Below are 24,601 nucleotides of genomic sequence, written 5' to 3'. Positions count from 1 at the left end.
GGGGCACCCAGTAGTTGGGAGCCATCACCGCTGGCCCGTCTCGTCGCTCTGGGACGGGCTGCGCCACCTTCCTGCTTCAGGGCCGGCTCCCCGGGCTTCAGGGAGAAAAGCTGGCTGCGGCCGGCCTGCTCCCGGGAGAAAGCCCCTGGCCGCCTGCCCCTTCCTGCCGTCGGCGGCGGAGGCTTGGCGGCTGCCCAGCGCCCGGCCTGGCACCGTGAGGCGGCTTCTGTCCGCGCCGTGCGGGCGGCGAGGAGGGCCGCAGCTCTTCTCGGCACCGTGGGACTCGGGGGCCTTGGCCGGCAGCCCGCTCTGGGGCTCAGCTCGCCGGCTCCGGGGCCTGAGCCTGCAGGTGGCCATTCCACACCCAGGAGGGGCTCGGTGCTGCCCCTGGTGGGGGGCTCCTCTCAGGGCAGGCCCCCGCGGGCAGCGGAAAGACGCTCTTGCAGTCACCTCACTAAAGAATATTCATTTATTTATAATTATTGCTAAGTAAACTTCTCTTTTAAACAGGAACATAAAAACACAGTAGGGCTCTGCACACGTGGAATTTCTAAACAGTTGGTCTGTATACACGTCAAAATAAGTTAGAATGGAATTTGTCCAGGAGTTTCCCAAGTCACCCGAGAGGCCGGTAGGGAGGGGTGGTGAGGACAGGGGCCTTGCCGAGACCACCCCCCACCTCCAGTCGTGAGCTGTGCTGTTTCTTTCTCTTAGCTTTGCCCAGGTCCAAGGCACAGGGCAGGGGGGCGTTCAAGTATAGAACCTCGCAGAGGGCCGGCGCTGACGGCGGGCTGGGGGGGAGAGGGCAGCCCCACCCTGGAGGCCAGACCCTCTCCCTTCGGTGGCCAAGGCCAAGGCCACCGCGCTGGCAGGAAAGAGGAGGAGGTACAGGGTGCTTTTTGGTACCAGGGGATAAAGACGACATGGGAAGAGGTAGTTTGCAGGGGTGACGCCTTCTGCTCAGCAGGAGAAAATGTCTTCTACAGTGACGAGGGGTCACTGCCACCTGAGGATCATCATGGCGGGCACCTGGGGGCCGCGGGTCTGGGGCCCCACACTGGGGAGGTGCTCCTCCGAGCCCCTGGCCCCGTCACGTGCCCACTCTTGCTTCACGTGAGCTCTGGGAAAGAAGGAAGGGGCGCCCGGCTGCCTGCCCCCGAGGCCACCTTGTCCGCTTGGTCCTGACACAGCCACCCCAAGGCCGGGCTTGGGCCTCCTGAAACAGCCCTGGGCTGGCTGCCTGGCCCGGTTCCCCTGCCTGTGTCCCCTCCTGGGTTTTGGGCCGAACCTGGTGGCTTCACTGCCTCCGGTGCCTTGGGGGTCGCCCCTCCCCATGGAAGCCTCGCGATGCGAGTGGGCGAGGCCCAGGTGCCCCGGCTTCCTGAAGGTGCTGCCTCACTGCCCTGGGCCTGCGGTCCTCAGGGGCACGGGCAGGGGTTGGGGTGGGGACGGGATGAGCGGCCGACGAGGGCGCGAGCTGCTGGCTGAGCGGCGTCCAGCAGCCCTGGCCACGGCCGCCCTGGGCACACAGAGGCCGGGCAGGGGGTGGAGGCCCGCCCAGCTCCCTGCCTCCTCCTGCCTCTTCCCCCGGCCTCCTGGAAGCAGCGACACCCCCGGGGCCAGGGCAAGCCCCCGCCGAGGCCCAGTCCTGCTGGCCAGGAGGCCAGAAGCACGCACACGCGAGAAAGCTTACGTTTGGGAAAAAGAAAATGCGTCTCCATCAAAAAAGATAATAGGAAATAACAGAGTGCAAAAGAAGAAAAAATAAATTACCTTCAAAATACCCCCATGTGCTCAAAAGAAAAACTTCTTTCCCCCTCTATGGTCATTTTCCTTTTTAAACATGTTGCTCTTCCCCGGGAGCCTGCTGCCTCTCGGCCGCCCCCTCCTCCAAATGGCGAGCAAGTAGGTAGTGTCCCGGCCCCCCGGGGCGGCCCCTCTTGCTTCCCGGGAACCTGCACCCTGCCTGCCTGTCACTCAAGGGGCCTCCACCTGTCCTGGCCAGTGTGCGCCTGCGGCAAGGCATGTCGGCTGTGTTCACGTTGGGGACCCTGGCGTGGCGTCCCAGCTCAGGACTGGGAAATGGATGGCATTCGTTGAAATCCACTTTAGGGGCACCTGCTTGAAAAGACTCTTTCCAAACAGGGCCGTGGGGGTGTGGGCCTTCTGGGGGGGGGTTGGCTGGAGAGGGCGTTCTCGGGGGACTGGGCTACACCCCGCTCTCCTGCAGGCCAGGGCTGGGGCCGCATGCATGCCTGGCTCAAGGAGAGCGTGGGAGGCACCGGGAGGTAGAAGGCCGTGGCCCTGCCTGGCTGGCCACCCACGGGGTAGGGGAGGGGGCCCTCGGGCCGGGGCTGGGGAGGGTGGGGGCGGCAGGGCTGGCCAGCACCGGAGGCAGGAGTCGGTCAAGAAGAGAAACGAGGCGTGGCTCAAGTCGTCTCTTCCCCCAGCATCTGGGGGGCCTAGGACCCCCGAAGAACTGTCAGGAGTGGCATGGCTGCCCCAGCTCGGCCGGGCCTGAAGCGGCCTGAAAGGAGAGACCCCAGGAGTCTTTGCCCTTGTGACCTGTTGCACCCCAGCCCCCGTCGGCATTTCTCCCGCCCCCAGCGCAGGTCGAGGAGCCGCGCCTGGGCCTCCACGCTCTGAATGCCCGGGCCGTGCCCGTCTCACAGTTGGGGCCAGCCGCGGTCTCCATTTGGTCTAGAAGCCCCTAGTGGTGCAAATGCTGGGGAGGGGAGAGCGCGGGGTAGTGGGGCAGTAGCTTGACGCTCACGGCAGGCGACATGGCCTGCGGTCCCCGGCGCCCACCCCTGTGCCCGCCTCCGGGGCCGCGGGCCCGCGCTATAGTACGTTGTAGTAGGCCATCTCCTTCATGGCCTGCTCAGTGAGGACGCTGGCCTCGGCGCTGCTGTCCACGCCGGCGTAGGCGTAGGCGTTCTCCTCGAAGTCCTCCATCTCCTGCTGGCTGTCCAGCTCGGACGGGTCGGTGCCCGTCAGCTCCATCATGGGGTCTGTAAGAGATGAGCAGAGTTAGGCCTGGGGCTGCCTCGTGGGAGGAGCCGGTCGCCCCAGTAGGAAGCTGATGACCTTTCTAAAGAAGGGCCTCCCGGTCATTGCTTCCAGACGGTTCTCAGAAGCCTTCCCAATGCGAGCGGCCCCAGCCTCCTCCTTGGATGGACAAGTGGACCCCAACCCTAAAGCTGAGTGCAGGGAGCTGCAGGCCTGGGCTTGGAGTGCTCTCTGGGCCACACCTCTGCCGGCCCTCCTAAGTCCCGAAGCCCTGCTTGTTCATTCTCTGCAGTGGCTCTCACGACCTCTGTGCCACCTGCAAGCCTGCTGCACCGTGCTGTCTCTGCAAGGCCACTCGCTTAGCACCCACTGCATGCCAGGCATTTTACATACACCTCTCGTGGATTTAGCACATCGGAGGGCTGAGCTCGGGCAGTCAGCTCGCCAAAGGCCACCCAGGAAAGGCATCTGGACTCAAGTCTGTTGCTTTCTCTTTTTTCCCTTCAGGAGGTATCGGGGACTGAACCCAGGACCTCGTACATGGGAAGCAGGCGCTCAACCGCTGAGCTACACCCGCTCCCCAGGGCTCTTGCTTTTAACCACAATGCTCCTCTGCCTCAAATCTTTTCTTCTTGACCTCCCACCCAGGTTGGTGCTTTAAACCACTTCTGCTCGGTGGTATTCCTGGGCCTCACCCTCCTCAAAGAAAAACCCAAGAGAGGTTAGCAAAGGTACAGGAGGGAAAACTTGTAAATATGTCAAACAGAAATCTTAGGAAGCTCTTACCATTGTACCAAAAGCCCATAAACGGAGGAGCTCCCCAGGGTTTAAGGAGGGCCTGGCCCCGGGGGGCATTCTGCCCCTGCCCACTGAGATGTCATGTGTTCTGGGTGGAAAGAGATCCCGGCCCTGGGGGCACTGAGAGTCGAAGGTAGTTGCTCAGCCTCGCACTCGTGACGTTTGGGGCCAGATGACCTCTGTCGGGAACTACCCTGTGTGCTGCAGGATGTTCAGCAGCACCCCTGGCTCCTACCCACTAGATGCCAGTGCAGCCCCCCACTTCAGACAACCCAAAATGTCTTCAGACAGGGCCAACCGTCCCTGGGGGGCAAAAGTGTCCCCCATTGAGGACCACTTGTCTAAGGGTAATCCCAGCCTTGCTAGCCACTGGTTCGGGCACAGGCATGTGACTCAATTCTGGCCAATGACCCATGAGGAAAGGCCTGCTGGACCGTTCTTAGGGAGTCCTCATCAGAGAGCAAAGGGGAGCACTCCCGCTGGATGTGCATAAGGAAGCACATTGCCCGGATGGCTGCTGGCAGCCATCTTGTGACCATAAAGAAAAGTACAGCTAATGCTGTGGACACACAGAGGGAGCCTAGCTCCGATGGCATCGTTGACGGACTGAATCAGCCACCGCTGAAGATGGCCTGGACTTCAAGTCATTTATGAAACTATTTCATTATTGTTTAAGACAATCAGAATGGGGTGTCTGCTCCTTGTACCCACTGAGTCTTCGTGGCTTTATAAAACTATCCCAAACCTTATAGACCCTAGGTGGTTTCTTCCTTACACCCTCATGATACAGCCCATTATAAAAATAAGCAAAATAAAAATGTCCACCTCTGGATCTGCCTCCCCACCCCCCACTCATTTATCTTTCTTTCCTCTATTGGCCCTGCCCTGTTGGCTCCAGGGAAGAGTGTGTACTTTTTTTCCTCAAGGACACCGATTCAACTCCCCAAATTAGAAACCCAAGGTTACTAGGTGGTTCCATCTAGAACGTCTGTGGCCTTCATCCCGGACAAGCATGAAGCCTGAGCTTCTCAGCCCACCGCGATGGTGAGAGGTGGGTGGCCTTGAGCACAGCATGCCAGTGCAGTCCCTGCTCACTCTCCTTGAGGTCGTGTGGCCTCCTGGTTGTCAGCCTCAGAAGGAAAGAGTCTGTGCCTGAACCACCCCCTAGGAGGAAGGTGTGCAGGGCCACTCTTCTGATGGCTCCAGTTATTTCCAAAGGACAAGTTCTGCTCCTGTCCGTCCTGGTGGACTAGCTACATGGCAGGCTCCCTAGAGTAGTGGCTCAAACTGTACTGCACACTGGAACCATCTAGCATGCTTACAGAACAGTCCAGACCCATGGCTACGCCTCCAGATTAATGACAGGAGAATCTCTGCAAACTCAGCATCTGCATGTTTGAAACTCCCAGATGATTCCAGCGTGTAGCCAAGGTACAGCCCCCTGGAGTCAAATGCAGTGGTTCTCCCAGTCAGGCCCCTGACCCAGCAGCATCCGCCTCCCTGGGAACTTGCTGGAACATCTCTGCCCCTCCTCATACTTCCTGATCAGAAACCCCGGGATGGGGCCCAGCACTCTCTTTAACAAGCCCTCCAGGTGGCTCCCATGCCTGCTCAAATTTGCCAATCACTGGTCTAGTTCAACGCTTCTTAAACTTCCCTGGGCACACAAATCCCCTGGGGATCTTTTTGAAATGCAAATCTGGATTCAGAGGGTCTAGGGTAGGGCTGAGAGTCTGCATTTCTAAAGCTGCCTCGGGAGACTAAAGGTGCTGGTTTTGGTATTTATTTTGAGTAGTAAAGGGGCTACAGAGAGCATCCATATGCAGCCAACAGGGTTTCACTCTCCCAGACCAGAGCAGCCTGAATAGACAGCTGGGGGGAAGACAACTGAGGACTCCCCTTTCTGTCAGAAACCCCAGGCTCTTCACTGGCCAGCTGGCCCAAAACCGAAGCCGGGTTATCGCTGACGTCCCCAGCTTCTGACAGGCTGCCAACGGATAACCCTTAGGGCACGTCAGCTCCCTGGGTGACTGCGAGGCACGTTCCCAGGAGCTGGTTGCAGAAGGGCGCCAGGAAGCCAGACTGCAAGGAGGCTCCTGTTCTGAAGCGCAGTAGGCTGTCTCCACCCCCCCCCCCGCCCCCACAGAGGCCAGCAGAGAACTCTGGCTGTGGCCGGAGAGACGTGCTTTCACTACTGACCAGAACCAGGGCGAGAGGCTGTCAGTAACTCTGAGGATGTTATAACGAACAGCCCCATGAAACTTCTACCAACTGCTGGAAATTTCTCCCAGATCTTATTGGCAGGACCACCTGCCCTCTCCCGAGTACGGGGGTTACATTCTTTTTTGACAGGCCCTAAGAAGAGTGACCAACTGTGTGGCTCTCTTTGCCTTGGCTGCCGGGAAGCTCAGAGCTCACCTCTGCACATCCAGGGGACCTCCCACAGTGTACTTTGAGTTGTGACCTTGCCTGGCTTTCCCTTTTACTTTCTCTCCCATGCACTTTTTTTAAGTGTTATCTCACACTGATGAGATACAATGTTTATCACTTCCCGTGTGTGTGATCTGACACGCGTTACCTAACTTCTCTGTCCTGCAGTTCCTGTATCTGTAAAACGGGGGTGACAACAGAACCAGCCTCATCTCGAGGACCACATGAGTTATTAAATGCCTGGCACACAGCACTCAATAAAAATGTTAGTTAATTTTATTATTACTGTTTATGGGAGCCCACGTAAGTCCTTTGAGGAATACATAAAGATCCCATGGTTAGCAGTGTGACGGTCCTCCAGGGTGCCCCCCTCTCCAGATCTGAGCCCACCCCAACGAGGCCCCCGCCTTGGAAAGCCTCCCCACTCCCGTCCCAGGACGGGAGGCTCCTGACGGCACCATGTCACCGCTTCGGCCACGTCGGCCGTGTGTGGCCCACCCACCTTGGCTGTCCAGGCCAATGTCCATGACACCGTGCTTGACCTTCATGTGCCGGCTCAGGTTGCCCTTGAGGTTAAACTTGCTGGAGCAGTAGGGGCACTTGAAGGGCTTGCTGCCCGCGTGCAGGTGCATGTGGCCCAGCAGGTTGTACATGCGGTTGAAGGACTTCCCACACACCTGCAACACACCAGGCTCTTCACTGGTCAGCTGGTCTGCCCTGCCCAGGCCCCGGCCCACTCCCCCACTTGCTTTGGACAGCGCTCACTTTGAACTTCCCTCTGGGACCCCAGAGGCCCGAGGGACGGAGAAACAAGCCATCCCCCACTGGTCACTGCTCCTGTGCCCCCCACCTGCCCACCTTGAGCTGGAGTTACCAGAGCCCGAGGCCAGGGCGCTGGCTCTGTGGCTACACCGTGGCTTTCACCTCCTCCCCAGCTTTCAAGAAGCACAAGCTTCAGCCGTGTCCAGGAACTGAACCCCAGCTTTGCCCACACACCCCAGGCCCGCTCCCGGGGGGCGTCGGCTGCTGCGTGCCTCTGACCCTGGGGCCTGCCCGCCTGCTACCTTGCATTTGAATGGCTTGACGGGCGAGTGCACGATCATGTGGGTCTTGAGGGTCTGCTTCTGCACGAAGGTCTTGAAGCAGATGTGGCACTGGTAGGGCCGGACGCTGGTGTGGATCAGCATGTGCCGCTTCATGTTGGCCTGCAGCGTGAACTCCCGGCCGCACACCTCGCACTTGAACTCCTTCACACCCTGGGGGCGAGGGGGGTGGTGAGAGCTCACGGTGGGCAGGGCCTCAGAGGCGACCCTTCCTGGGTCACGGGGCACTCTGAACAGGGAGCAAGTATTTAAAGCCACTGGGACAATGTCAGGGCAGGGCTCAGTTCTCCAAGGAGCCTTCTAGTAATAGACAGGCCGGGCCTTACGGTTCCTGCACACACACGGGTGGGTCTGGACCAGCCTGCCAGGCAAATGTTTGTGTGTGTGTGTTCATTTATTCATTCATCCATCCAACAAGCCATCCATCCACTCATCCATCCATCCATCTACTCATCCACCCATCCACCCATCTGTCCACTTGTCCATCCATCTATCCATCCATCCACTCTGCCACCCATCCATGTGCCCATTCATTCATTCACTTATTCATTCATCCATCTATTCACTCATTCATTCATCCATTCATTCACTCATCCATCCATCCATTCATTCACTCATCCATCTATCCATCCACTCATCCATCTGTCCATCCATCCACTCATTCATTCACTCATCCATCATTCCATCCATCCATCCATTCGTTCATTCAATTATTCATTCATCCATCTATTCACTCATTCACCCATTCATTCACTATTTCATCAGATCAAGGACATGTGCATATGTTTTTCTCCTCAGAGCTGTCTCCTGGGGGTCTTTTGGTTCACAGACCCCTTTGAGAGTATGATTAAAGCTGTGGACACCCCAGGAAAATGCTCTGGTCTACAAAGCATTTCAAGAGTTCTCAAACCCCCTGAGAGAGTGTTTCCCACGCTTCCCTGGTGTTAAGAATCATCTGTAGTTCCATCTGAGTAACAGCCTCTTAGGTTCCTCCTGGGAGATTCTAATTCAGTGGGGCATGGATGGGGCCCAGGGATTTTTATTCTTGAACAGATCACCCAGGTGATTTTTATCACCGATGCAGTTTGGGAAACTCAGCCCCAGAACGCACAGACTCCAGGTGAAAACCCTCTAGTCTGGCCCATCAGCATGCTTTTCTGGGGTCTGAAGATGACCCCCAGAGCAACAGGATGCTGGGCACACTGTGGGAGCAAATTATTGTCTGAGGATGAAAGTGTAAAAGTTGGGAGCTGTTCTCTCTTTGTCAAGTAGGCAATTAAGCAGAAACCCACAGCTGCTGTCCCCATCTCTTGTTGGTACAAAGTTTTATACAGTAATTTAATGGTTTCCTTGTTTGCCCACTTCTCTTATTAGACAGGGTCTCCTCTGTGCCAGGAGCCGGCTCCCTTGTCTTGGGGCCCAGCTTAACACACTGTAGACAAGTCTGACCACCAGGGGGCCTTACCCTCTGGAAGTTTGTAAGTGCACAGTGTGCATACTGCAAATTTAAGCTGATGATAGGGATGTTTTCAATTTTATTAGCTTTTAATTTCTGCTTTCAGCTTTTCTTGACAGTATAATTTATCTTTTAACACTCTGGATTTGTGGGGATTTTTAAGTCACTCAGTGGAGAAGAAAGATGGCAAACATGTAGCACACACCTTCTTACACTCCACTCTGACCCCCTGCAGACATTAATAATCGATCATAAAGTTCTACTTCAGTTTCAGAATCCTGAACATTACACTCTAGGTAGCTACTACCAATTGACTGGAGGAGACACCTGCTGTGAAACGTATAACTCATCTCTACTCTAACAGAAAACATTCCCAGGGCTGGGGAAAGCAGGGTGCTTGGCCTGGTGGGCTGTTTCCTCCCCAGTCACTGTAGTGTCTATTATGAGACACAAGGTCACAAGTTTGACCTGGAGCATCACTAAGGCGTCATTATAGAGGGAAAAGGTCTACACGATTCAGCTTCAAAGGATTACAGTGGTTGGATTCGGGGTGGAAAGCGAGTGCCAGGCTGATGGGACGACTTGCTCACGGGCAAGGGTCTCAGAGGGGTGATGTTGGCTGAAAGGCAGCAGCTAGGGGGCTTGTACCATAACAAATGTTGTCCCTTATATCGAATCCCTTCCAAAAATTAAATACATTTAGCTTTTCCCTAAAGGGTAAATATTTGTGAAGCCACCGTTTTTTGTTTGTTTTTTGAAATCACTGGTTTTGATATACTTTTGGAATTACGAGAAGCAAAAGGCACCTTCTATAGTTCCAGCCATCATGGCCGTCTCTCTGCACCATCCCCGCCTCTCTGGGCTGGGTTCAACTGTCCACAAAACAGGGAGGGTGGGCTCTCCAGTGATTCTCACCATGTTCTTTGGGTCTTTCAGGGGCTTCTTCAAACATCTGACTCAAACTTTTCTCTTTTTTTCACAAACAAGCTATTACTATTTTAAAACCTCATTTCAATTATACTTTTAAATACTCATCCAAATAAACATACAATGAGAAAGAAGCGCTCAGATGAGCACCACCTAAACTGTCCCCGGCCAGCCCTGGCGGGGGCGGCGAACACCCGTACCTTGTGGGTGAGCGAGTGCTGCTTGAGGTGGTGGATCTGGCTGAACTCCATGCCGCACTCGGTGCACACGAAGGGCCGCACGTTCTGGTGCTTGAGCATGTGGTTCTGCAGCTGGCTGCGGTAGTGGAAGGACTTGTCGCACTCGAGGCACTGGTAGAGGGTGGGGCCCTGGTGGGAGGCCAGGTGGCGCTTGAGCTGGGTCAGGGTGGAGAAGTCCAGGCCGCACTCGACGCAGACGTGGCAGCGGCCGCTCTCGTGCTTCACCTCGTGGGCCTTGAGCTCGCTGGGGTAGGCGAAGCCGCGGCCGCAGAAGTGGCAGCTGTAGGGCTTGACCTCCGAGTGCAGCAGCATGTGGCGCTTGAGGTGGCTGGTCTGCGTGAAGGCCTTGTGGCACACCTGGCACTTGTGGGGCCGCGTGCCCTGGTGCGTCAGCAGGTGCGTCTGCAGGTGGCTGGGCTGCTTGAAGAGCTTGCTGCAGTGCGGGCACGAGTGCGGCTTGATGCCGTTGTGGCCCAGGATGTGCGTCACCAGGTTGTACTTGGACGTGTAGGACTTCTCGCACATGCGGCACTGCCAGCGCTTCTGGCGGTCGCCCGCCTCCACCAGGTAGGAGTCGTCGATCTGCACGTTGATGTCCAGGCGGTCCAGCTGGGCCTTCTTGTGGCGCTCCACCGTCGAGCCCGCCGCGTCCGCCTCGAACTCGGCCGCCTCCTGCCACACGAAGCCCTGCTCCGGCTTCACGGGCTCCGGGGACTCCAGGCTGGGGGCCTCAGGGTCGCTCAGCGGGGCCAGGTGGGGGGGCGCCTCGAAACCGCACTCGGGGGGCATGGCCTCCACGCCGGGCAGCGCCACGCCGGGCTCAGGGTAGCCAATCTGGGCCGCATCGGGGAAGTGGGGGTCGTAGGGGGCCACGTCGAGCTCTGGCCGCGGGGGTCGGGGCAGGGCCCGGAGCGTCCGGGGCTTGCGGCTGAAGGCGCTGAGGTCGATCATCTTGACAGCGCTGCTCTGTACCAGGGCCTCGCAGCTGCCGCCCGCCTCGTCGCCGGGGGCCTCGGCCGGGCCCGCCTCCTTGTCGTCGCTGGGCACCGACACCTCGTACACCTCCTGCTCCTCTTCCTCCTCCGCCTTCTCATACTTGACCTTGGGCACCAGGCGCACGGGGGGCCGCGTCTTCCTCCGGGTGTGCTTTTCGAAGGCCGCCTCCACCTCCAGCACCTCCTCCTCCGCCGGCTCCTCCGGGGCCCGCCCGTTGCAGGCCAGTGGGTAGCCGTCGGGGCCTGGTGGCCCGGGCTCGCCCGTGGCTGCCCCGGACAGCTCGGGCCCCAGGTCCGGGTAGAAGGCCTCGGCGCTTATGGTGGCCCCGAAGAGCTCATTCTCGGAGACCAGGCCCAGCACGGCGGCCTGTGCCAAGGACAGCACCACCACGGCGTCGGTCTGTGTCCCTGAGTCCATGAAGCCCTCCATCCCGCGGCGGCTGGCTAGGAGGGCATCGCTGCGGGGGGAGAAGGGCGCGTTAATGCTGCCGGCTGCAGGCTGCCTGGCCAGACAGCCAGACACGCAGGTAGCACGACCCAGCCAGCACGGCACGGGTCTGCCCCCGCCGCCTCTCCCCTCCGCCTTGGGGACAGCAAGCGCTTGTAATGATGAGGCGCGACAATGACGCCCCCTGTGTACCTGACCGCTCCCTGTGGGATCACGGGGAGCCCTGCCCCTCCCGCGGGCCTCAGTCCCCCCGTCTGTCAAATGGGGAGACTGGATTTCATCAACGGTTCTCAAACTGTGCTCCTCAGGTCCTTCAGGGGTTCCTCAGATATTCAACTAAAAATGCAACGAATTGAGACTCCACGATCGTAAAAACTGACCTTTAAAAACCCACCCGCTCAGAGGCAACACATACCACCTTCCAACCAACGGATGGCCCTGCCTTTGCCGCGAAGGTCATTAATTGTGCACAGGCCTCGAGACTCTTCTCTGTGGTGTTAAATGACTGTCGTCGCGATTTGTAACAGCTTGGTGGTATGAATGAGGATTTTTTTAACTTAACGGACAAAAACAGGGCAACGTACCAAAATAAGGTGTTGACGCTGCTCTCAGACAGAAGCCACCGCCCATCAGCGCTGAGGCTGGACGCCTCTGTCTATCACATCGCGTTACTGTTCTTGATTAGCTAAGTGTAACACATTTAAATATCTAAAATTATACTGATAAAAATACAGCTTTTATCTGATTTCGACGCTTTAGTTCTACGCAAGACCAGATTTGAAAGAAGGGTTTTGGGCCTGCTAGCGTGTCTGAGACCAGGATGGGAAGCGACTGCCAACGGCGACCCTGACGTCCTCTCTCCCTGTCTCTGACCTAGCAGGTTCTTCTAAAAAGCACCTGTGCCCACCGGCTGGTCTAAACCTGGGGCACAGCCATCTTCCCTTCCCAGGGGCTCGGCGGCGCCTGTGCACACCCAGCTCCTCTGAGCACTTGGGGCTCCCAGCCTTTGCTCCCACGGGCTCTCCTTCCTCAACCCTGGGGGCTCCCCTCCTCCCAGCTCCCCCGGTGTCCCTACAGCACAGGGCGCCGTCTGGGCCTCGGGTGCTCACGGCTGTACTTTCCCCACCTCTCCACACCCCCGCCTGGCATGTCAGAGGCTCCAGAAAGAGGGGGAAGCACCCCTGGGTGACACCCACCTGCAGGGGCTTCTCCCGGGGCAGGGGCAGGGCCCTGGGAGCGCGGCTGCGGGCCAGGGTGGCCCTTCCTCAGGAACCCCCTCCTGCCCTGGCCCCCTTTCCCCCACAGCCCAGGGGACTGTCCCCTTCCTGAGGCCGGCTAAAAATACCCAGACAGGAATGCAGCCTCCTTGGAGTGGACACTAAAGATTACACTACTAAGCGTCAAGTGGGGGCTCTCGTGGAAGGGACCAGACGGAGTAAAACCTCGGCCACCCCCTCGGGCCCCCTTGACACACCTCAAACAGGAGCCAGGGGGTGGGGGTGGGGCTTCAAGTCCCAGCTCTGCCATTTACAAGTGACTAAGCAAAGTCACTTCAAAGTCATTTCTGAATTTGGAAGAGGCCCAATTCATGAATTGTAAACTGCTCAAATAAACTCCCCTAACTCTTAAAAAAAAAAAAAGTCATTTCCGGGCTTCGGTTTCCCCATCTATAAAATGGGATAAGAATACTGACCCACGAAGGGTTGTGAGGGCCCAGAGGTGACCGGGTTTAGGAAACACAGCCCTAACCAAAGAGAGACAATCGCTGTCGTCTGCCTGCTGAGGTCTCTGGAGGAAGCGTTGTCTGACGAAAGCCACAGAGCTGAGGATTGCTCCACTCTGGGACCCCAAATTCAGCAAAAGCTTCAGTGGTTCTGAGGACCACCACGAGGGCTAGGAACTCATCCATTCCTTCAAGCAACCAGTCTTTGCTAAATCTCTGCAACGGGTGGGGCCCTGGGCCTGGAGGTAGCAAGGTGGGTGGGGCAGGGGCCTAGCATTGACTGGCCCCGCTGAGAGCCCCGCTGTGCCCACCACAGCCACTCCCGGGTGCCTCCCAAGCCAGCCCAGACAACCCCCCAGCCGGAAGCGTCACTCCAGTGCCAGCGCCCGGCTCTGTCGCAGCATCAGCAGGGGTGGCGTGTCTGTTGTGGATCTGAACAAACATTTTCTAGACTTCCCCAAGGGCAGGACGGGGGAAGAGGAACTGATTCTCCACGGTGGAGCCTGTGCAGAGCTTGGCCCTGGGCAGCTCTGAGTTTGAATCCTGACGCTGCCATCTATTAGCTGTCCTTGGGCAAGTCCTGACACAGAGGGGAGCAGTGCCTTACTGCAGGTGATGGACGAGGTGGGATGAGGCTGTCAGAGCCCGGCACAGCATCGATGGCGCGTGAGTTGTAGTTCCCGTCCCAGCAATTCCAGGAGCCTGGGACAGTTCAACAGCTAAACTTGCTCTAGAGGGAGAGGAAATGGCAAAAAGCCTCAGACGAAATGCCCGTGGGGTTTCCTACAGGAAGGGCAGCCCTGTAACCCTGTTGTTCAGGGTTGTTCTGGGACCTTCTTAGAGTAAAAGCGGCCACTTGTCATTATCACACCAGGATGCCTGATGCAAGCCAAGCCCATCCCAGGCGAGCCATATAGGTCACCTTCTACATACAGGGACTGACGGAGACTGGGAACGCGCTCAAGCCTGCCCGTCCACGGGGGCACCCAGGCCTGCTGGCCCCAGAGCTGGCCCCACCGGCTCCCCGATCTCCTCTCTGCTCCTTTGGGCTGTGCAGGCTGGGAGGGCACGCTCTGAGCCGGGCCTCCTCTGCTTCCAGGGCTTGCCCGGCTGCCTGGGGTAGCGAGGAACCAGAGGATCACCGGCGGGCAGCAGTGGAGTGCTCCGGGAAGCCCTGGGCAAACCCGACGAGAAGCCTCAGGCCCGCTCCTGCCTGGCCAGTCCAGCACTGCAGCCAGAGTCTGCGAAGCCCAGGGACCTGAGCACCCCCTGGGGTCTCCACTCAGCCAGCACCCGGGGGGGCCGCCTGGCCGGCAGACCCTGTTGTTTATTTTTTTCACTAGAGGACACCCGCCCCTACCACCTGTCATCCCTATAAATTTACCTTTTATGGGGCATATGGGGGCTGGGCTGTGCCCTGTCCTGCTGCCCTGTTTGTTGCAGAAAGTCTTCCAAGGCAGCCAGGTGGGCTGTGCGCGTGCACGTGTGTGTGTGCGTGCAAAGACGGGGTTCTGTTTGTTGAAAGAGAAGCAGTGAGAAAGAAGACAGGGCGAATCTAATTTACCTGCATTTCATCTGCGTGTTTATCATACAGAAGCCAACAGTAGGGGGCTGGGGTCTGCAGCCCTGGTCAATTGTCCCTGTCCTCCTGGGCCGTCCTTTTGGTCTGCTCCTTCCCCCACCCCCCACGCTACCAACCTTTCCCCTTTCCCCTTACGTCCTGGCACGGGGCTGCCTGGAGAGCCTGCCAGGTGCACGCCACCTGCGCACCGGCCACCACCGCCCCCGCCCGCCCATGCACCTTGAGGCCCGGCCCCAGGCCCCCTGCGGCGCCTCCCTTCCCAGGGCAGGGCCTCCTCCCGCCCGCTGGTGCCCAGGGCCCAGAACAAAAGCTCTCCACGACGCCCAGGAGGAAGGGCGGCCCAGGTCCCCGCGTCCGGGGCTCTCCCACCGCCTCTACAGCGAGATGAGGCTGGGAGTGTCGCTTGGCCCCTGCCCGGGGGGCCCCCCGGTCCCCAGGGTGGAGAGAAAGTCATTGTTAAAGGCAGGGAAATCCTGGAAACCAGAGTAGCTGATTGTAGTTTAGAGATTTGTGCTGGGAGTGGGGGGAAGGGAGGCCAGAGAGAGAGAGAGAGAGAGAGAGAGAGAGAGAGAAGGAATGAAGAGACAAGGAAGGAGGGGGAGGGGGGGAGAGAGAGAAAGGCTGTGGAGGCCAAGAAACAAAGGCAGAGGCGGGGGAGGGGCCTGCATCAAGTGACAGGAAAACCCAGGATGTCCCCTCGGCTTCTCCCCCTTCTGCACACGGGCCGAGGGCCAGGCCAGCCCCTGCCGGCGCCTCTAGCTCTCCATTTATAGTCGCACGGCTTTCCCCACTGCTGAGGTTCAGGTCAGCACTGACAGGAGCTTGTGACAGGAATGACTGACTTCCTGCAGGGCCCTGGGCAAGTTGCCTGACCCCTCAGGGCCTCGGCTTCCTCATCTGTAAAGCCGACACAAACCCCTCTTTGGGACCTGAGGGTGGGCGGCTCCTCTTCCAGGCCCCCCTACCCCCACTGCTCCCACAGCTCCTTGCCTCTCACTGAGACCCCTTCACCACCCTGCCCTGGGACCGTGGGGAGGGGGCGGAGGGGGCAGCTGGAGGGCTCAGGGTGGCCAGCGGGCCCGGCCTGGCCTGGTGCTGGCAGGACGAGGCCTCCTGAAGGAAGACGCGGCGGGACCCGTGGCCACGGGGATATGCCACCTCCCAACACCAGGGGCGCCTTCTCGAAAACCAGCTGAAGACAGAGGTGCCGGCTGAACCGGCTCAGCCTGGGCAGGTGGCCAAGCACCTGCCACCCAGGTAATCTGGTGATGCTTTCTTGAGGGCCTACTAGGTGCGGGCGACGCCCAGCCTATGCTGCTATGCTGGGAGGACAGGTCTATGCCATGCCCTCCGTCCTGGCCTTGCCCCGCCAGGTGGCTCAGAAGCCGGGGTCTCCCGCCCTGTGACACAGTCATTCAGCGCACAGCCCCCGGCCCCTCGGGGCGCTGGCGACTGCTCCTGGGGACTCCGCAGTAAACAAAGTGAGTTCACGCCCTCAGGAGCTGGTCCGAGGGGGCTCAGGAGACAGAACCTCTGGGAGGCAGGAGGTGTGGAGGTGTGGCCTTGGGGGATGGGGGCAGCCCGGAGCACGCCAGGCAAGACTGGAGGGCCTCCCTCCTCGGTCTGCATTCAGGCCCCCCAGGACCCAGCTCGTTTCCCTTTCGAACCGCTTTCACTGGCTGTCCTTTGCGGGGGGCTGGTGGCTCTGGACTGGATCTGGGGGCTGGAGAGGCTGAACCTGGGGTGGGACCAGGCAGGGAACGGGCCTCGGGAGGGAAAGGCAGCCCCAGGCGCCGACGGGCTGTAAAGCACACTCCTGGGAGTCAGCTCGGGCCGCACCACCCTCTTTGCTTCCTCCTCCGTCCTGGTAGACTTAAAAGCAAACTCCGCGCCCATCCCCAGAGAGGAAGAGGAAGCGAAAGCTGGGAGGCTTGTGCAAACCTCCGGGCTCCTTGCCACAGTCTCGCTTCTGCCCACAAGGCCCAGCGGCTGCCGGGGCTGGTTCCTGGCGGGTGGGGGGTGGCCAAGGGGGAAGTGCGCGGGTCTCTTCCTTACAGGATTCTCTCTCTGCCTCAGCTTCCCCTTTTCTCTGTGGGCAGGTTCACTGAGCCCGTCTCCAGGAGTCACAGTGGCTGGGCCACCAGCCCACAAACCACACGAGGGGCCCCAGTGCTCACCGTGCCAGAAAAGGAAACCAAGGTGCAGAGAGGGGAAGGGGTCGACAAGGTCACACAGCAAGATGACGGTGAAGCAAGGGCCAGAATGCAGGTCTCAGGCTCAGGACCGCCCTCAGCCCCGCAGCCTGTAGGATGAAGTGCACCAGCCCCTCCCGACCCCCGTCACCCCTTCCTGCGCCTCCTGCCCCTCTCCGCTTAGCTCTCTGCACACATGGCTGGTTTCCACCTCAGGGCCTTTGCAGAGGCTGACTCCTCTGCCACAACCGCCCTTCCCTTATTGGGTGGACTTCTTGAGGATTCAGTGTAGGCAATGCCTCTCCGGGAAGTCTTTCTCGGCGTCTGGGGCAGAGGGAAGGGCCCTCTTCCACAGCCGGGGCCTTCACGGCGATTCATAAATGTATCTGTTTATGGGGCATCTCCCCCCGCCCCCCACTCTGCCCCTTGAGGACAGTGGCTGCAGGGCAATAGCAGGCCCAGAAGGGGAGAGAAAGACGGGGCCTCGGGGTCCTGGGAGCTCGAGCCCTGCTGGAAAATGGGGAAGGCAGGGAGCCGACACTCACCCCCTCGCCCCAGGGCAGGAGCCTAGAATGAATGACCGAATGAGGACTAGGGGGAAAGCCTGGCCTCAGAGTTACAAATGCTTTGCTTTTCCCTGCCCCGCGGGGGCTCAGGCTAGGAGCTGTGAACTTCCCACCCCGGGGACAGCGGGGGACAGCGGCGGACCCCTCACAGGCCTGTGACAGCAAAGCCTGCCCCGGAAGCCTTGCCCTGCTCTGGGCAGCTCCTGATTGCCCAAGCCTGGGGCACCCAGACTGCGGGAGCTGCTCCGCTTCAACACTCCAGGGAGGTCACAGTGACCCCCGAACCCCAGGAAATGAGGCTGGAGCCCACAATCTCAGGCTCACTCTTCTGGTCTTTGCACCCTCTCTCAGGCTCAGACCCTTCCGAGGGCGAAACCTGGCTGCGCGAGTCCCACACCTGGCATCGGTCAATTACGGTGATGCCAAGGCTGGGCCAATTAAATCCGAATCTCTGGGGATGGGGCCCGGATGTGGGTATTTTCTAAAAGCTCTGCGAGGGATTCTAACTCGGCAAATTAATTAGCAGGCGCTGACGGTAAAGCAACTTGGCCTTCTGTGGGAAGAGGACCTCCCCAAGGCTGACAACCGCCCAGCTGTGCTCCTTTGTGCCCACCCCTCAAGGCAACTGCCCACTCCCCCACTGCAGGTGTCCGCGGGGCATCCGGGAGCCGAGCCCAGGCCTTTGCCGCCTCCTCCCCATCCCCAAAACGGGTTAGGCTGAACAGGCTCCTCATTTGGAAAGCTGGCCACGCGTCAAGCCTCACGCCAACCACCGCAGGAGCAGGTGCCCAGAGAGCACACAAAGGCATGCCAGGAGGCGCGGGGGCCACACCCGATCTGGGGCGCTGGCCCCCGGGGAGGGGGCTCGCACTGCGGACAAGCGCAGCCCAACGGGGACAGAGAAGCAGACCTCAGGGGGACCCCGAAGCGGTGCCAGTCCCTGGATGGCTACCTGGCCCCCAGCCTGGGAACGCTGGCAGACAATCAGCCCCGAGGGGCGTGGGTGGTCTTGAACCCTTGCAGGAACGAGCCTGCCTTCCCCCACAGGGAGTCTGCGGCCCAAGACCCCGTGGGCAAAAGCCGTGCCCGGCACAGCCACACCTAGGGTGCCTCATCGAGCATGCTGGGGGGTCTCTGAACTGAAGTCCCCTGGCCCCCCCACAACGGCTCCCCCCCACTGAGCACATACACAGCTTTCTTTGGTGAGGGGGAGGAGAGCGGGGCTGTTCTGCGGCAGGGTGACAGGCTCGCCCTTCCCCTCGGCCACCCTGACCGTGTCCCCTCACGGGTGGTCTCACAGTCTTACATCAACTGTGCTGGGGACCCTCGTTTTACAGATGTGGAAACTGAGGCCCCCCACCCCACAATGGGGGACTAACCTCTCGAATGCCAGTGCAGTTTCCTTCCACCACGGCAAACACAGTGGCCTCCCCCACCCCACCCCACCCCACCCCACCCCCAGCCAGGGTCTGGGGGCTTTGGGGGTGGGCGTGGCAGTGAGCCGTGGGGAGCAAAGTACTGCCTCCATTCAACGCACCTGCGGCAAGTATTCTGAGACCTCAGAAGTTCTGCCGGGTAGGTGCTCCTTGCCCTAAAAGGGAGATGGACAGGACACAAGCCTGCGCTCACACCAGGCACCCACGACCTCCCGCCCTGCTCCAAGCGCCACGGCCGCTGCCCGCTGCTCTTGCAATCAAGTCCAAGCAGCTCACCAAGGCCGCCTAGGGCTTGGTTGTTTGGTCCCTGTCCATCTCTGCAAGTGCGCGACGCGCGGCTCCTTCCTGCACCCAGCCCCGCCAGCCCTGCAGCTGCCTTGCATTTTCTCAAATCTGCCTTGCCTGCTGCGTGCCTTGTCACAAGCTCGTCCTGGGCTCGGAATGCTCGTTCCTCACCCATCGGCTTTCGACCCTCTCCCTACCAGCCAGGTCCGGGCCCCCAGGTTCTCAGCTGTTTCAAGTTTAATACTTTTCCTTCCTGGACCATCTCAGAGCTGGTGATATATTTATTTGTACAACTGATTGCTGAATGCCTGGCATCCTGGTGCCATCATAAACAGCACGGGCAGAGACCTTGTCTTTTGCTCACCGTTGTACCCCTAACAGGTGCACAGACAGAGGGGGCCTTTGTAAGACTACACCAAGAAGGGCAAGAGGCCCCCTGCTGAGCCCGGCCTTTGCACACCCTGAGTCTGGACCCCCTTCCCCGGCTTCGGTCCACTTCCTCCCCTCAGGGCCTGGAGAGAGCAGGCTCCAGGCTTCCAGAATGCTGCACGTCCTCCCTCCCGTTCCCGCAGAACACACACGGCTCCCCGCTCAGGTGCGCCATGCTGGACCCCAAGACAACCAGCTTCACAGAACAGGGGAACACAAACAAAACTGCCTCACAAGTTCAGGGGCCAAGATACGAATCCTGAACGAGAGCGCACAGGAGCATCTGTCGAGCTCAGACTTTGAGAGCCCCGTGATGAGCACCCACTACCTCCAGTCAGAGCCGCCGAGGGGAGCGCCAGCTCCATTCCACAGGTGTAGAAACTGAGGCGTGAGCGACCCGGGGGTGGGGAGTGGGAAGGGGCTGCCTTGCCAGCCCCTGGCGGGGAGGGGCTTTCTGAGCCGGGTTTTCCTGCCCTGCCTGCCTCAGTTTCCCCACGCCGGGGCCTGACTCAGCCTGGGAGCCCCTCTGGCCTCCCTTCCTCCTCATGCAGCCCGCGGCCCAGTCCCTCCCTCGCTGAGCCCTCCGCCTTCTCCATCCTGTCTTCCTCTCCTCCATTCCTCCTCTCACTGTTTCCCTGGCAACCCCTTCCTCGGCTCTGCCGCGCGGTCCAGCGCTCCCATCTCATCTCTCTCTCTCCTCTTTCATCTCTCCCTCATCGCAGGGTATAGTTCAAATCCCCCTGTCCTTTGCCTTTGGTCTCTCGCTCCCTTTTACTTTCTTTTCATCTCCTTCAGCGTCCTCTTGTCATCTCAGGGCGACCTTTATTTATCTTTTGCTTTAAAAAAAAAAAGAAAGAAAGAAAGAAAGGAGGGGAAAAAGAAGCCCCATTTCATCAGCCCTGGCTTCTCCAGTCCTCTCCCGGCCTTGTTCCTCTCAGGTCGCGTTTAAGGGCCAGACTCCCCACATTTGAGCCGCCAGGAGGAAGGGGGCAAATCCCAGAACGGAACCCCCCAGGCCATAAAGAAGGTTCTCCACGCACACCTCATCTGTGAAGGGAAGAAAGAAAGAGCACGTGGGAAGCGTCCGGGGAGTGAGGGCTTCCTGGGAACAAGTGTCCTTGGGCGCTTGGCCCTGCTGCCGGAGGCAGGGCCTTGGGGAGAAGTTGGGGGACCCGCAGGCTGGGGTCAGGGCAGGGACCCAGACCGTGGGATAAGCCAGGCCCAGAAATCCCCACAGTGCCGTTCAAGGTGGGAACACCCCGCCATCCGGGTAGACGCCGGCCGGCCTCCCGTGAAGGAGACGCGGCCTGGCCCCGGCCGAGCCGTGCAGCAGGTGCTCAGTGTTCGCGGCTCCCCTAGTTCCAAACCGGATGGCAAGGCTCCTCAGTGCTCCAAAACTCACGCTCCACCTCAACCCTGCGTTGCCTCTAGGTAAAGGCCCACACAGCTCTCACTCCTGCTGCCTCTGCCGGCCAGAGTGGAGCTGAGTGCCACAGCCATTGTCAATTCCTTTTCAGGTGAGCTCACAGGACAGACCCGATGCAGGCTGTCCCCAGGAGATGGGCATCCTTACCTTCATTTTAGGGATGAGGAAACTGACGCTCGGAGGGGCCAGTAAGAGGTAGGGTTGAACTGGTTATGGTCCTGTTCTTCTCCCACGTACCCCCTTTCTTCCTGGGTCACGCCAACCCTGGCCCAGCCCCGCCCCACCCTCACCTGGTCTCTACCTTTCTGTGTTTAATCTGGAGTGATCAGAAACGACAGACAAAACAAAGGGCTGGGAACAGTTACCTCAGAAAATAAAGCAAGCTGGTATGGCTGTGACAGAGAACAGACAAGCTGGTGGAAAATGGTACCAAGTCCCCTGGGAAGGGGAAGTCACATGGAAAAGAAGGGGCCCTGGGTCTTCGGGACCCTCAAGGCCTACGTGAGTCCAAGGGGGCCACGGGCAGGGGCAAGGCCGCCAGATGGCTCTTACTCCCCTCCTGCCAGAGAGGGAGGCGCAGCTGGGCCTGGGGCCCCAGAGGCTGCTTGTCCCGGGCTGGGGAAGGGACAGAAAGTGTGGGCAAGGAGCTGGCCCCCGTCTGCAGAAGCAGAGGGTGGTCTTCTCTGCTTAGCCCTCTTGGGACCAGGGGTCCCCCGAGTGCCCTGGCCAGTGTGGATCTGCGCTGGGGTGCAGGTGGACCTTGGTCCCTTTGAAAAGAGGTGGCCCCAGAACGGTCCAGGCAACTTCTACTTTTGTCAGCCGCGATTCCGCTGCTTCCGCACAGCCCATCCACTTTCCACCAACCCTCTCCCGCAGCCCAGAGTACACATAGGATGAACGCTGCTCTTTAGAGAATACCCATGTCCAAGTGCAAAGGAGAAAAGCAGCCCCTTGCCAGGGCCGTGAGCTCAGCAGCTCCCCCAAGCAGCCTGATCCTCGAGCATCTCCCCGCATCTGGCTGTGAAACGGTGCCGGGCTAGGGGGAGGCCATGGTATCAGTGGCCCCCTAAGTCCAGGCGCCCAAAGGTGCCACCGGCAGTGCTGTGGGTACAGGGCATGTCAAGGACACGGCAGCCCCACTTCCCTCCTACAGGGTGAGCCCAGCATCTCAGGAACCCCAGGGGCAGGGCCCAAGGATGAAGAGATGGAAGGCTGCAGAAAGAAAGTGGGGTGGGGTGGGGTGGGTGGATTGGGAAGGACAGAGGGGAGAGCGACTCAGGCTCCTGTCTGCAGGCCGCCCTCCACTCCCAAGCTGTGCTGCCCTGGGTCAGCTTGTCACCTTCCCGGGGACTCGGTGTCCTAGCCTGTGAGATGGATCTATCACGTTTGGAGCCCTTCCTTTACACCAGACATTGTACTTGCCTAGGTCGTGAATATAAAGAGCATAATCTTAATGATACGCTCATTCCACAGATGAGGAAATCAAGACACAGGGCAGGGACTTGCCCAAGGTCATTAGACACACTGAAAAAGAGGAGTTTGGTGGGAACAGATGTGGCTCAAGCAATTGGGCTCCCATTCTACCATCCAGAAGGTCCAGGGTTTGATACCCAGGGCCTCCTGGTGAAGGCAAGCTGGCCCGTGTGGTGAGCTGGCCCACGTGGAGTGCTGCCCTGCGCAGGAATATTGGCCCATGCAGAGCTGAGACGGCAAGATGACACAACAAAAAGAGACACAGAGGAGAGACAATAAGAGACACAGCAGGCCAGGGAGCTGAGGTGGCACAAGAGAATGATCACCCCCTCCCACTCCGGAAGGTCCCAGGATCGGTTCCCGGAGCTGCGTAATGAGAACACAAGCAGATGCAGAAGAACACACAGCGAATGGACAGAGAGAGCAGACAATGGAGGGAGGGGGAGAAATAAACATATAATCTATAAAAAATTTTAAAAAAAGGAGTTTGGGTTTCATTCTGGGCTTTTTGGTCTAACTTAAATTCCTGGGAGTCTGAGGTAAAGGAGCTAAGAGGAGTGGTGCATGGCAGCAAGGCTGGCACCTAGGAAGGTCTCCGTAATGGGGGCAACTGCTCTTAGCACTACTCTCATCTCTGCAGGCTGAGCCGGCGCTGGATGCTGGGGGCACCCAAAGACCCTCCAGGCTCAGAGATCTCAGGACTTGGTTGGACAGACCAGGTCAAGAACCATGGAACAGTCTTGCAAAATATCAGACAGGAAACAAGCACTCAGTGTATGGGTAACACTGGACATCATAACTTTTTTTTTTACCTTGAGTGTTTAGGACCTTCTTCACGCAGACTGGTGCTCGAGGCCAAGGCTCGGCTCGCCAGTTGTTAGGAGGCTTAGCTGAGATGATTAGCTCTGTGAGGACCACCGTGGTGGCAGGACACAGAGGCTGTGCAGGGGGGCCGGGGAAGCCGCGAGACGGGAGAAGCTAGTCGGGAAGCCCCCCAACCGACCTGGGCGGGAGCAGGAGGGCCTGCCCCGGGCTGGAGGCCCAGAGGGAAAAGAGCAGGGAGAGGGGAAGGAGAGAGAAGCGGGGTGGAGGGGACATGGCGGCGGCAGACCCTCCCTGCCCTCATGGCGGCCGGTGTGGCTCACCCCGCAGCCCTGGCAGCACTGCTTGCCGAGGCCATAAGCAGCATTTATTTTGCAGTCACCCACACACCCGACTCGAGTACAGATCTGTGCCAGAGAGGAGTGGAGAAGGCTTCTCTCATTCACGTGATGCCTCTGGAGAGCTCCAGGGAGGGACAGCTGGGGAGCGCCGCGGCCGGGAGTGCACCACACGTGGCCAGAAGGCACACACACGTCCACGCAGGTCATGGGCAGCAGCGCGTGGAGGCGGCGAGCAAATCCATCCTCTCCTTGGTCACCAAAAGGATGGGCACGTTCACAGAGTCGGCTGAGGGGTGGGGCCCACACGCAGCGTGGGAACTGGGTGGCACGCTCAAGGGTCCTGCGGGCTAGCTGGGGTCTGCGCACTGCCAGGAGCTAAGAGGAGCGGACAGGGGCCTTTCCTGCAGCCAGGGGGGTGGCAGGGACGAGGACGGGGTGGCAGAGGCAGAGGCAGGCAAGGAAGGATAGGCAGGGCCAAGGGCCAACTGACCAACAAGGAGGCTCCCAGGCCCAAAGGGCTGGAAAAACAGTGGGCAAGGCAGAGACCCGGGAGCTGGGAGGCGGCCAGTTTAGCGGGGAGAAGATGAGGCGCTGCGGCTGCACCCCTGGGAGGGGGAGCCAGGAGGGTCAGAGAGGCGGCTGAGAGCCAGGGGAGGGGACAAGGGCAGGTCCCTGGGCCGGGGGGAAGGTGCCTGAGATGCCGTTGGCTCCCCCTGCCAGGGTCTGACTCGGCACCTGTAGCAGGCATGCCTGTGTAGGCGGGGGTGCCAGGATCCCCATTCTAGAGATGGCAAAACCGTGGCAGTGGCTGACGGGCTGCACGTACTGAGAGTTACAGCGTCCTCGGCCTGTGCCGGCCCTAAGTGTATTATCTAATTGAATCCTGTGTGCAACCTGGGTGGTTGGTGCTAGCACCAGTCC

General features: G+C 59.4%; 1 protein-coding gene and 1 long non-coding RNA gene across 6 annotated transcripts in view; one reads left to right on the top strand and one right to left on the bottom strand.

The window, feature by feature from the left end:
• Positions 1–453: 453 nt before the first annotated feature.
• Positions 454–24,601, bottom strand: part of ZNF710 (zinc finger protein 710) — a 66,344-nt gene continuing 42,196 nt past the window's right edge. Inside the window, exons 1-6 of one of the 4 annotated variants that reach the window (XM_023591848.3) lie at positions 13,736–14,821; positions 11,990–12,090; positions 9,924–11,415; positions 7,302–7,493; positions 6,740–6,914; positions 454–3,011 (exon numbers count right to left, since the gene is read on the bottom strand). In XM_023591848.3, coding sequence (XP_023447616.1) covers positions 2,842–3,011; positions 6,740–6,914; positions 7,302–7,493; positions 9,924–11,387 — 2,001 coding nt within the window. In that variant the 5' untranslated portion in view covers positions 11,388–11,415; positions 11,990–12,090; positions 13,736–14,821 and the 3' untranslated portion in view covers positions 454–2,841. Of the gene's footprint in view, positions 3,012–6,739; positions 6,915–7,301; positions 7,494–9,923; positions 11,416–11,989; positions 14,822–24,601 lie in introns of those variants that run through there. The other 3 variants (XM_071214371.1, XM_004468897.5, XM_023591850.2) reach the window with 3 other exon arrangements.
• On the top strand, positions 15,357–22,995 carry LOC105747140 (uncharacterized). Of its 2 annotated transcripts, none has more exons than XR_009185218.1 (3): positions 15,357–15,967; positions 21,136–21,239; positions 22,518–22,995. It is a non-coding gene; the product is annotated as an uncharacterized lncRNA (long non-coding RNA). The 2 variants fall into 2 exon arrangements; XR_009185219.1 differs by lacking the exon at positions 15,357–15,967 and adding an exon at positions 20,078–21,049.

This window comes from Dasypus novemcinctus, chromosome 3 (genome assembly GCF_030445035.2).
Source record: "Dasypus novemcinctus isolate mDasNov1 chromosome 3, mDasNov1.1.hap2, whole genome shotgun sequence".
Lineage (NCBI taxonomy): Eukaryota > Metazoa > Chordata > Mammalia > Cingulata > Dasypodidae > Dasypus > Dasypus novemcinctus.
Note: the sequence above shows the minus strand (reverse complement) of the source record. Positions and strands in the feature narration are given on the sequence as shown.